Source organism: Gorilla gorilla, chromosome 11 (assembly GCF_029281585.2).
Source record: "Gorilla gorilla gorilla isolate KB3781 chromosome 11, NHGRI_mGorGor1-v2.1_pri, whole genome shotgun sequence".
NCBI classification, from domain to species: Eukaryota; Metazoa; Chordata; class Mammalia; order Primates; family Hominidae; genus Gorilla; species Gorilla gorilla.
The window spans coordinates 144305013-144317745 of NC_073235.2; the positions used below are offsets into that span (position 1 = coordinate 144305013).

Sequence of the window (12733 nt, forward strand, 5' to 3'; positions counted from 1 at the left end):
GGGCCCGCCCCCGCCCCCGCCCCCGCCCCCGCCCCCGCCCCCGCCCGCGTCCTCGCCAGCCGCGGGTTCGGGCGTCTTCGGACCAGCGGGGCGCCGCAGACCCCTCGCAGCGTCCGTCGGCAGGCGGGCAGACGGGCGGGGGAGTCGCCCCGGCGGAGCAAGTCCGTACGGCGACATGGGCGCGCCGAGCACGTCCGTACCGCAAGATGGCTGCTCGGACGGGGACAGAGCTCGCGTCTGCCGCCTCGACAACTGCTCCTGGGTCCTCTAAGAGGAGGAAGCGCCACCCATGGCACACAGTGTCCCGTCGGACAGCAGAACCAGCCGTCGTCCCACGACACGACCCCATGCCGCCCGCAGGGCGCCCCGGGGCTCGCGTCGGCCCGGCCGTACGCCAAAATGGCGGCTCCCGCGTATTTCCGCTCGCGCGCCGTATGGTCTTCGCCCCCTGCGCCGGCACCCCGATTGGCCCCCGCGGCGTCCCGTCGCCGCGTCGCGTTGCTGGCCCGTCGGAGCGACGCCGCTCGGGTCAGTCGGCGGCCGGACTGGGAAGATGGACGCAGGTGAGGAGTTGCCGGGGGTCGGTCTTTCCGCAGGAGGTGCTCGCCTTATCATTGGCCTCCCCTGCTCGGGTCGGGCTGCCGCGACTCGCTTCGGGGCACGCCGGTGCGGGCCAGGCTGGGCCGGGGCGGCGGGCGCTGCGGGAGCGCGGGGCGGTGGGAGCGGGAGGGGTACGGCGGCGCCCTGCGCCGCGGAACCCGCCGTCGGTTGCGCTGGAGCTTCTCCTGCTTTTCCGGTCCCGTCCGGAGCGCTCCGGAGGTTGTGGCTGCACAGGCCCTTGCGCCAGGTCGGCCGTGGAGGGCGGCGGAGCCTGCCGGGCGGGGAGAGGCGCGGCAGCGAACGGGGCGGCCGCGGTCCGGGCCGGGGACGCGAGCGGCGGGCGAAAGCGTAGCCTTTCCGCAGCTGAGCGTGAAGGGATGGAAACTCTTTAACTTTTATGAAGTTATTGGTAGGTTGGAGGAGAGAAACGTGACGTGTTCATCACAGTATACGCATCTTTTTTGTTTTTGTTTTCAGTTTAGTAACCAGTAGATTCTCCAAGCTGCTTTTCCGTGACGAGAAAGAGAAACAGTGAATTTGTATTATCGGGTCTTAGTTTCTTGGGGTTCTAAGAGAGAGAGAAAGAGAAGGAGTGTGTGTGTGTGTGTGTGTGTGTGTGTGTGTGTGTATAGGGAGTGTTGGTTTTTTTTCCTATCCTTTCATGCTTCCGCTCCATTTTTGCTAGCAAGATATTTTAAGTCAGTGCCAAACCCATCGCTTGCCCAGTAGCCCTATAAATATTTTTACACAGAAGTTTTAGCTCATTCATTCTTTGTGGGAACTGATCTGCCTTTTATCGAGTATCCCCCATCTGTAAAGAAAGATTTTCATCTGGTTTAATTCTGTCATTCTGAATGGGATTGTTTTTACTTTTTATTTTTCTGGTAGCTACAACATAAATTTATTAAGATCTGAGTTGGAAAACTGTAATGTGTATTGCCAATATTTATTAAAATGATTTGTAGCAGCTCACCACTTAAATGTGGTAGGTGGCTGGAGGAAACAGGAGCCCTGACTCCCTAAGGAGCATGTTGACCAGGTGTATATCTTGTGAAGTTTGTTTTTTAGAATAACCGTCATTCACGGTTGAACTATTTGCAGCTGTGTACTATTTGTTGTTTACTATTTTACAACTGTTGTATTATATTTTTTTAGGTGTTATTGTTTGTGATGCAGGATTTTTCTCAGCCACTCTGCCAGCCAGAGACCTCCGGCTGGCGAGGCCCCTGCCCAGGCCTTGCTTGGGTCCAGGCTCGCCGCAGGAGATGCCCTATCTGCTTGGTCCACCGGTGGGCACCTGGTTTGCACTATGGCACGGATACCATGGCCACCATGACTGTATGCTCAGCCCCTGGCGGGAGTGGGTGTGTGGGTGAGTGTGTGCCGGGTCCCGCCAGCTGTTTCAAGCGCAGGCACCAGAGTGGGCTCTGCAGAGCTTACAGCTAGACATGTGGCAAGCAACTCCCACGGCGGACTCCAGCGTCCAGACAAAGGGACAGTGGATTCTGGTGTCCAGACAAGGGGAAGGTAGTGGCGCCCAAGCAGGGGTGCTTGCAACCCTGAAGCCCAAGAGGGTGTGTTGCAGAGTGTCAGCAGCCCTGTTACTCCCATTGCCCTGCTCCAGGCTATAGCTCTGGGGCTGGCTCCGTCCCCCGCTGCTTCCCTTTGCTGCCTCCTCTCACGTGGGGTGTCACGTGGGGTGGCTGCCCTTTGCCGGCAGAGGGCCCAGGGCCACAGTGTTACAGCCTTCTTTGTACTTGCATTCATTGGGTCCCTAGTTCTTGTCCCACGTCCGAGAAGAATGAGACTACACTTAACACTGACAATCGAAGGGTGAGGAGGGTGGAGAATAGTTTTATTGAGTGATGAAACACCCCTCAGCAGAGAGGGGACTCAAGGGTGGTCTTCCACCCAAAGTCGGGTGGTCTCCCTTGGTGTGGCTGGGTCCAGGGCTTTTATAGGCTCAGAATGGGGAGTGTGTGCTGATTTGTTTGTGAGTATGCAAAAAAGGCTAAAACAAAGTTACTACTCAAAGGTGGGCACAACAGTGTAATAAACCAATTAGAGAAGAGTAGGTATATGTAAAATAGGTGAAGGGTGGGGATTAATTAGAGGAAAGCACACCAAACAGGAAGAGAGGTTCGCAATCCAGTCTGTGGATTTATCCGAGACTCGTCGCTTGGCTTTCAGGCTTTAAACTGTGGCTTGAAGGTTGGGTTTCACTGGTGACCCACCCCTCTCTGCCTAGGATTTGTCTGCCTCCTGCCTCTATCATTTTGATACCTTGAGGCTGGAGTATCATATGAGAGACTTGGCTAAGGTGAAAAACACGGTTCAGTGTCGATCATATGACCTAAAATGTGAAAATCATCATGTTCAAGTTGGGAGAACAGTTATGTTGTTACATGACGATATTTTATTTTTATCTTTTATTTTCCCTTGACAACTGTGTTGACATGATGATACTTTAATAGGACACTGGATGCTGCTGCATGTGGGATCAGAGTAGAAAAGGTGTTTGCATTTAAAGGTCTCTGTTTATGCTGATAAAAACGTATATGATGTTTGTAGGATATCATGGGGAATTTTCCTTCTGACTTGATGCTGTATTTCCTTTCAGAGATGATTAATGATCTGCCCTCATCTGATCTCTAGAGTTCTTGAAGATTCTGCCTTCCTTGACCATGTGTAATACAGTTTCTGTTCTGATAGTCATTAATTCAATACACTGTTTGTTACTGACTGTCAGATATGTGTTAGGCATTGTTCTAGACACTAGGACTAGAGAAGTAACAACATAGATGAAAACCATTGCCCTGGGGTAGCTAACGTTCTAGACATGAGACCAGCATTAGCAGCGAAGTGCGTGGCTCCTGGGGGATGGTGATTTGGGCCAAGGATGAGGAGGATTGGAATTGTAGCCAGGATGGCCAGGAAGGGTCTCACTCTGAAGGTTTAAGTTTTGAGGAAGACTTAAAGCAGTGTAGGAGGAAGGGCAGGTAGCAAGAGCCTGGTGTGGCTCGGGTGCAGCGGGTGGCGGTGGGAGAAGCAGGAGCTGAGGATAGAAAGGTGACTTAGGCTCAGTGTAGTGGGGCCTTGCCAGCTCATAGTGAGGACTCGGTGTTTATTCTGAACAGGATGGCAGCTCATAGTGAGGACTCGGTGTTTATTCTGAACAGGATGATGGCAGCTCATAGTGAGGACTCAGTGTTTATTCTGAACAGGATGGCAGCCCTTTGGAAGGTTTCGTTCTAGAGGAGGAGTCACATGATAGACTGTGTTCAACAGGCTTGCTCTGTCATCTCTTTTGAGAATGTACTGCAGAGGGGCAAGGGCAGAGGCAACGAGACCAGCTAAGAGACTGTTGAACAAGCCAGCAAGGAGATGCCAGTGGATTAGCTCAGGGTGGGTAAGAGGTTGACTTCTGCATGTGTTTTGGAGGTTGAGACAATAGAATTTGTTTGTAGATTGGAAGTTGGGAGAGGGATGGGTAGAGAGGGAGGAGTTAAAGATGGCCCCAAAGTGTATGGCCTGAGCTATGCAACTCAGATGCGGGGGCGGGCGTGGTGGCTCACGCCTGTAATCCCAGCACTTTGAGAGGCCGAGGTGGGCGGATCACAAGGTCAGGAGATCGAGACCATCCTGGCTAACACGGTGAAACCCCGTCGCTACTAAAAATACAAAAAATTAGCCGGGCATGGTGGCGGGCGCCTGTGATCCCAGCTACACAGGAGGCTGAGGCAGGAGAATGGCGTGAACCCGGAAGGCAGAGCTTGCAGTGAGCCAAGACTGCGCCACTGCACTCCAGCCTGGGCGACAGAGCGAGACTTCGTCTCAAAAAAAAAAAAAAAAAAGAAACTCAGATGGGGAGGACTTGGGGAGGTCCTGTCTGGTGGGAAGCTTTCTGTTGCGAGTTTGGATTTATGTGTGTTGAATGTGAGGTGGATGTTAGACATCCTTGTAGAGCAATGTCCAGTGGGCTTTTGGGTCTACAGGTTTGGAGCTAAAAGAATAAGCCTGGGCTGGAGATAGACTGGAGGTCACATGAGATGAGGTCACCCAGGGTGTGAATGTGGGTGGGAAAGAAAAGAGGCCGAAGGCCTCTGCGGGTGTGGAGAGGTCCAGGAGGTGGCAGGCAGACCACAGTGTGGCTGTGTTCACCAGTCCCTAGCACTGTCCCTAAAAGCATGCTCCCCATTCAGACGACTGGCAGGTGCCAGCACTTAAATAGCCACACTGCCCATTCCTTGAGGACAGAGCTGGTGTCTTGTGCTTGCATTTCCAGTGCATCACTTGTGTCTGGCATGTGGTTGGTAATAAAAAAAAAAAACAGAACTTGAATTAATAATAACCTACACATTCCCCTACTATCAAAGCTTTCAGTTTGTAGAGTTTAACATAAATCCAGTATGTTAGCATAACATGTAATGAATGCAGAGGCTGCTGGGGAGTGGTTTTTTTTTTTTTTTTCTTGAGACGGAGTCTTGCTCTGTCTCCCAGGCTGGAGTGTGGTGGGCGCGATCTTGGGGAGTGGGTTTTAATGTGCGCAGTCTGCCCAGTGTGTGCACTGAAACAGTGTTTTCTAGTTTTCTGATGTAGCTAAATTTGGAGTTCCTTTCTCTCTTTCTCTGTTTTCATTCAGGACTGAACTACTAGCATTCTCATGTAAACTCTTGGAGATTTAAAAAAAAGTAGTAATCATATGCAAACTGTTATCTTAAACCTAAGAGTTTTCTAAAGGAAAAGAAGAACCTTTGTTGAATTTATAAAATATAAATCTTTTGGAAAATAACTTCTAAGTGTTTTAGGAAGGTTTCTTCGAAATGAAGTGGTTTACAGTAAGCTCTTAAATTTACTCTTTTTTTTTTTTGTAGTCCTCTCTGGTTGAATGAAGTGTAATTGGTACTAAATGGAGAGAAGTTGGTTAAATTCATTGAGTACAATTCCCTACATTTCTGCCTGTCAGATTAGTAATACTAAGTCACGTTTTTTCTGATGGAATTACTATATTATTAAAATGCCATCTGCCTTCTTCTGCTTGTGATCGCCGAAGTCCCAGGGAAGAGGGCGTGGAAAATCAAGTGTCTGGGATCCAGCCGACCAAATGGGAGAACTGCTTCTAAGGGGGACTCTTTCTTAAGGTCTACAGTACCTCTCCGTCTTTTTTTTTTTTTTTTTTAAGACGGAGTCTCACTGTCACCCAGACTGGCTGGAGTGCAGTGGCTCTATCTCAGCTCACTGCAGCCTTCGCCTCCTGGGTTCAAGAGATTCTCCTGCCTCAGCCTCCGGAGTAGCTGGGATTACAGGTGTGCACCACCATGCCTGGCTAACTTTTTTATATTTTTAGTAGAGATGGGGTTTCACCATGTTGGCCAGGCTGTTCTCGAACTTCTGACCTCAAGTGATCTGCCCGCCTCGGCCTCCCAAAGTGCTGGGATTACAGGTGAGCCACCGCACCCAACCTACTTCTTCATCTTGTTCCTCCTGAGTGTCATCTTTTTTTGAGGCAGGGTCTCACTTCATCGCTCAGACTGGAGTATGGTGTTGCAGCCTCAGCTCATTGCAGCCTTGACCTCCTGGGCTCAAGTGATCTTCTTGCCTCACATTCCTCAGTAGCTAAGACTACAGATGTCCACGCCTAGCTAATTTTTTTTTTTTTTTTTTTTTTAAGAGAGACAGGGTCTCCCTGTATTGCCCAGGCTGGTCTCAAACTCCTGGGCTCAAGTGATCCTCCCATCTTGGCCTCTTAAAGTGCTGGGATTACAGGCATGAGCCACGGCACCTGGCCTTACATGTCATCTTATTTCAAATTAATATCATTACCTGGAAGTCTAGAGATGGGTCTATATATTTATGTATATATGTACATATATATATAAACATATATGTACGTATATATACATATATGTATAAATATATATATACGTGTGTGTGTGTGTGTGTGTGTGTGTGTATATATATTTTTCTTTTCCCCCCTCTGTCGTCCAGGCTGGAGTGCAGTGGCGTGATCTCGGCTCACTGCAACGGGGTTTTGCCATGTTGGCCAGGCTGGTCTTGAACCCTTGACCTCAGGTGATCCACCCACCTTGGCCTCCTACAGTGCTGGGATTACAGGTGTGAGCCACTGCGCCCGGCCAGTGGATATTTTTTTCGAAGCTTGACTCCTTTTCTATCAGGAGCTACATGAATTACCTTATAAATCACATGATGTGGCATGTGAAGATGATGAAATTATGACAGGGGCTATGAAATAAGACAAGGGAACCTCTCCATGGCGAATTGCTGAGGCAGCTGGCCTCAGGCCTAAGTGGATCTCATTCATCTGAGAGTCAGTGAAGGAACGAGTGTGGTGGCTCACACTTGTAGTCCCAGCACTTTGGGAGGCTGAGGTGGGTGGATCACTGGAGCCCAGGAGTTTGAGACCAGCCTGCTTAACATAGGGAAACCCCACCTCTACAAAAAATACAAAAATTAGGCATGACGGTGCATGCCTGTAGTCCCAGCTACTCAGGAGGCTGAGGTGGGAGGATCCCTTGAGGCCGGAAGGGGGAGGTTGCAATGAGCTGAGATCACACCACTGCACTCCAGCTTGGGTGACAGAGCCAGACCCTTGGGTGACGAGCCAGAAGGAACGTTTGGGAATGGAATCATCGTGTTGGTCGATCTGCAGATGTTAGTGATTGTGAGCATTAGTTTTGCACCCATTGTGGGTTCTCACCCCACTTGGAAAACTGGTGGCTGTGCCCCATTTCATGGGTGAGGAGACTGAGGCTGGAAGAAGTCCAGGCCTGTGTCTGTCCTGTAGCTATCGACCAGGCTCTCAGACTCCAGAAACAAAACTCAGTAGAAATCAGCTATCGAGCAGGCACTCAGACTCCAGAAGCAAACCTCAGTAGGAATCAGAAGTGTTGGCCTGGCACGGTCTGCCTGTAGCTATCGAGCAGGCTGTCAGACTCCAGAACCAAACCTCAGTAGAAATCAGAAGTGTCGGCCGGTTGCGGTGGCTCATGCCTGTAATCCCAGCACTTTCGGAGGCTGATGTGGGCGGATCATCTGAGATGAGGAGTTCGAGACCAGCCTGACCAACATGGGAGAAACCCATCTCTACTAAAAATACAAAATTAGCCAGGCGTGGTGGCACACACCTGTAATCCCAGCTACTCGGGAGGCTGAGGCAGGAGAATCGCTTGAAACCGGGAGGCGGAGGTTGCAGTGAGCCGAGATCGTGCCATTGCACTCCAGCCTGGGTGACGAGCAAAGCTCCATCTCAAAAAAAAAAAAAAGAAATTAGAAGTGTTAATTCCAAAAAAGGTATCTTCCTCCATTATAAAGTAAGATCTGGAAGGTCGGGGAGGTCTCTGTACCGTTCCGATGCCTCAGTCCATGGCTCCTCATTGTGTCTTCTTCTTCAGCTGGAGCTGCGAGGGTGAGTTCTGCTCGGAGGGCCTGCCGAGGGCATTCCTTCCTGTCCTCCAGCATGAGAGGGACAGTGTGGGGCCCCTAGAGTACAGGGAAGACCTCCTCATAACTGAAGAGATGCGAGTCTGAGAGTCTTTATTGGCTCTTTTGTAGGAATCGCTGCAGGTCTCTCTGGTCCTTGGAGCCAGCCCGTGAGGCGGGGGGCAGGCTCTTGCTCTCTAAATGCAGTCACTGTTGGAGGAAAGGACGTTATGTTGGATTCAGTGTTAGTAAAGAGACTCATGTTTGGTTGGGTCTCTGTTGACCTTGTACTCTGTGCTGCACCTCTGCTTACAGAATACCTCCCATCCATGCCGGGTCGTGACTGCTCACCCGTTTCAGTGATCTGAGAAGGCTGGCCCTGAAAGAGCGGTTACTGCTCCCGTGCGGTTTAGAGCTCTTCCTGCACCTTGACTTGTCCGTTTCACAGTGAGGACACCAAGTAACAAGAAGGTCACTAGCCTGTAAGGTTGCGTGACTGCTCAGTGGTGGGCTCAGACTTCTGATTCCACAGCTGGCGCTCCAGCTGTCAGGAACGTGCTCCAGGTGTGACGTGTGGACACTCCCCACTTGCAGCGTCCTCCACAGTACCGAGAGGAGGGTGCAATGTGGTGGGAGAAGCGAGGGATCGTGTTTTCAGAGTGTCCGCCACTAGCCCTAGGGGAATGTGTGACTCACTCCCAACAGGGCAGGATTCTGGGGGAGGGCCGGAGTGTGTTTCTCTGGACGGAGGAGCAGAGCAGCTTGGGGCACGGTGTGGGAGCCCTCCTTAGGGACCTCATGGGTCATGTTCGCCGTGGCTGCGCCACTCCTGTTCACTGCCAAGCACCGTGATTGCTCCTTGGATTTGCTCCCCTCGGGTTTCCTGGTCTCCTTGATGGTTTATACAGTGAGCAATCTGAGGCCACACACCCGTAATTTTCACAGTTATAGCTGGAGGTGTGGTGGTGTATTTGAACTTAATGGAACACCTCTTATTCCCTTCACTCTGAAGTTGGCTTCCTTGCCTATAAAGTTTGGTAATAAACCTAAGAAATACACCTGCTGTGCATTTTACTGCGTCCGTGATGAAAATCCCTCAACTTCACAGCCGCTCAGGCCTCGTGACCCTGCTTTCAGAGGGAGCCTTTTTCCTTTTCTTCCTTATCTATACTTCTCTCATTCCTTTACCATTTATATTTTTAATATGGGAAACTAGACATCCTAGAAGTTTCTCAGCTTCCAGATTCTGTTACTGCAGACTGTTACTGATTCAACAATATGGTCCTTTTCCTGATGACATACGCCACATTCTTCTGAAGTACAGATGGTCTCCAAACTACCATGGTTTGACTTCAATTTTTTGACTTTACGATAGTGTGAAAGCAGTATGCATTCTATGGAAACCATACTTGACGTTTTGAATTTTGATCTTTTTCTGGGCTAGCAGTATGCCTCCAGATACTCTCGAGATGCCAGATAGCTCCTCGTCAGCCACATGATGAGGAGGGGGAATGACCCCTGCTCTACAGGGCACTGTGTTGCCAGCTGAGTTTGCCCAACTGTAGGCTAATGTAAGTGTTCTGAGCACATTTAAGGCAGGCTAGGCTAAGCTATGATGTTAGGTAGATTATGTGTATTCAATGCTTTTTTTTTTTTTTTTTTTGAGATAGAGTTTCACTCTCCCACCTGGGCTGGGATGCAGTGGCGTGATCTCAGGTCACTGCAGCCTCCGCCTCCTGGGTTTAAGCAATTCTCCTGCCTCAGCCTCCCGAGTAGCTGGGATTGCAGGCACCTGCCACCATGCCCGAGTAACTTTTCCTGTTTTTAATAGAGATGGGATTTCACCATGTTGACCAGGCTGGTCTCGAACTCCTGACCTCAGGTGATCCACCCACCTTGGCCACCCCAAGTGCTGGGATTACAGGCATGAGCCCCTGTGCCTGGCCTCAGTGCATTTTTGACCTAAGTATTTTTAACTTACAATGGGTTTATTGGACATAATCCCATCCTAATTAAGGAACATCTGTAGTCTACAAAGAGATACTTGCCAGTGTTCATTTAGCTCTGCTGTACTTTAAATAAAAGATATGTGTATCTTTAGTTCAAAGCTGGTGCCTTGGAACGGTCTCAAACATGAGAAGAATGTTCCAACAGCAAGATGGAATCATTGTCTTGCAGTGTTGAAATTAGACCGGTGGTGGCCAGGCGCAGTGGCTCACGCCTGTAATCCCAGCACTTTGGGAGGCCGAGGCGGGAGGATCACGAGGTCAGGAGATCGAGACCATCCTGGCTAACACGGTGAAACCCTGTCTCTACTAAAAAAAATACAAAAAATTAGCCGGGCGTGGTGGCGGGCGCTTGTAGTCCCAGCTACTCAGGAGGCTGAGGCAGGAGAATGGCGTGAGCCGGGAGGCGGAGCTTGCAGTGAGCCGAGATCGCGCTACTGCACTCCAGCCTGGTGGGCGACAGAGCGAGACTCCGTCTCAAAAAAAAAAAAAAAGAAATTAGACCGGTGGTGTTTTCATCCTTTTTCCTTGAGAATAAGTTTTCTGAATTTTAGTCTATATATTGAATAAAGCCTACAGGTCAAAGAATGGTAGGGACTTCTGAAGATTCAGGAGTGGCTTTAGAGAGGTAGCAGGGACATCATGATGTTTTTCAGCTCTTTAAAAAGATAGGAGTGGGCCGGATGCGGTGGCTCACGCCTGTAATCCCAGCACTTTGGGAGGCCGAGGTGGGTGGATCACTTGAGGTCAGGAGATCGAGACCAGCCTGGCTAACACAGTGAAACCCTGTCTCTACTAAAAATACAAAAATTAGCCGGGCGTGGTGGCAGATGTCTGTAATCCCAGCTACTCGGGAGGATGAGGCAGGAGAATTGCTTGAACCCGGAAGGCGGAGGTTGCAGGGAGCCAAGATCATGCCACTGCACTTCAGCCTGGGCAACAGAGTGAGACTCCATCACAAAAGAAAAAAAAAAAGGCATGGACCTTAATTCATCCCAATTCAGTTTTTGTAATCATGGGCAGAAACAAGTAACATATATATAAAAAGGCAGGAGAGAATGTAAGCTTGGACTTTATTTATTCACAGTCACCAAGCAGTTTGGTTGATAATGTCTCTGAAAGCATGGACAAGTGAAATATGTAAGAGCAGAGCTCTTGGGGGCCAGGTGCAGTGGCTCATGCCTGTAATCCCAGCCTTCGGGAGGCTAAGGCAGGTGGATTGCTTGAGCCTAGGAGTTTGAGACCAGCTTGACAACGTGATTAGACCTCATCTCTACAAAAAATACAAAAATTAGCTGGGTGTGGTGGCACATGCCTGTAGTCTCAGCTGCTCAGGAGGCTGAGACCGGAGAATTGATTGAGCCTGGGAGTTTGAGGCTGTAGTAAGCTGTGATTACACCACTGTACTCCAGCCTGGGTGACAAAATGAGACCCTGTCTCAAAAAAAAAAAAAAAAAAAAAAAAAGAAAGGAGCAGAGCTCTTGGACAAAGCCCTGCTGTGGAAAGCTTGCTTCATCTGGCCCCAGCCACTCCACAGCGCCTGTCATCTTGCTCAGGAAGCCCCAGCACTACTCTAGGAAAAGGGCAGAGAGGGGCCTGGGTCTCCCACAGCTGAGAATCCTTTAAACAGTGCCTGTAGGGCCCTCTATTGTGGATTTGGTAGTTCTGCCTGCACCGAGGGAGATGCTTGCAGGTGCTTCTGAACCCTGTGTTTGGGAATTAGCTGCGCATACAATTAAGGCTTTTGGGTATAGTAAAATTTGTGTGCCTTTGACCCTGTGGTTCTGAGTCCTCGATGTTAATGACAGAGCGGACATTGCAGCCCTTCTGTCTGCCAGCCAGCGCCTCATTGGAAATGTTTCATGGAAACGTCACACCCATATGCTGAGGCTGTCCTGTTATTATCCCATTTTATGGATGAGGGAACATTCACACTTAGAAGTTAAGTGAGTGGCCCAGGAAACTACAATTTACCAGTACCCAAGCTAGGCTTTAAATTCTGACTGCCCCTGCCTCCCCAGGGGGATTGTGCACAGCACAGAAGTTCACACACGATGCTTTCTAGTATCAGCTTAGGTGGAGATCTGTGTTTATGTAGAATGCTGAGGAAACCACAGGCATAGTATGATTTCACGTACGAACCTGTGCATAAAGACTTCTGGAAAGAGTCATTGCTGGGCAACGAGGCTTCACGTGATTTGTGTATTTTTGTAGTCTTCAGAATTTTTTATGATTAGCATATGTCATTCTTATCGAAGTGTGGGGTTGTTATCAAAAAGTAAATTTAGATGTGGGGGAGATTCATATGTGATTGATTTTCAAAAGATTCCTGTAAAGTTGCTGGTGAAGGATGAGTGATCAGACACCATCAGAGCTGGAGAGGCAGCAGATGGGAATTGTGTGTTCCCAGTTCCCTGAAGAGCAGCTGGAGAGAGATGCCTCTGGTGCCGCCCCAGAATACGCAATGGGCATCTCGCCACATGGGTGTTTGGGCTGGTGCATTGCTGCTGGCTGGCGCCTTCTTTTCAGGAACATTGTGGGACATGGGTATCCTCAGCCACAGTTCTGTGGACAGGAAGACCCTGGGCCTCTCTAGTTTCTTTCTTTCTTTTTTTTCTTTTTATTTTCTTTTTTTCTTTTTCTTTTTTTTTGAGATGGAGTTTCACTCTTGTCACCCAGGCTGGAGT

General features: G+C 49.7%; 1 protein-coding gene across 5 annotated transcripts in view; it reads left to right on the forward strand.

The window, feature by feature from the left end:
* The first annotated feature begins 18 nt into the window (after positions 1 to 18).
* Positions 19 to 12733, forward strand: part of ATG4B (autophagy related 4B cysteine peptidase) — a 36666-nt gene continuing 23951 nt past the window's right edge. For 2 of the 5 annotated variants that reach the window (XM_031007176.3, XM_031007177.3), the window contains exon 1: positions 19 to 563. In XM_031007176.3, the coding sequence (XP_030863036.1) occupies positions 290 to 563 (274 nt within the window). In that variant the 5' untranslated portion in view covers positions 19 to 289. Of the gene's footprint in view, positions 564 to 890; positions 1010 to 12733 lie in introns of those variants that run through there. The other 3 variants (XM_031007178.3, XR_008677575.2, XM_055380011.1) reach the window with 3 other exon arrangements.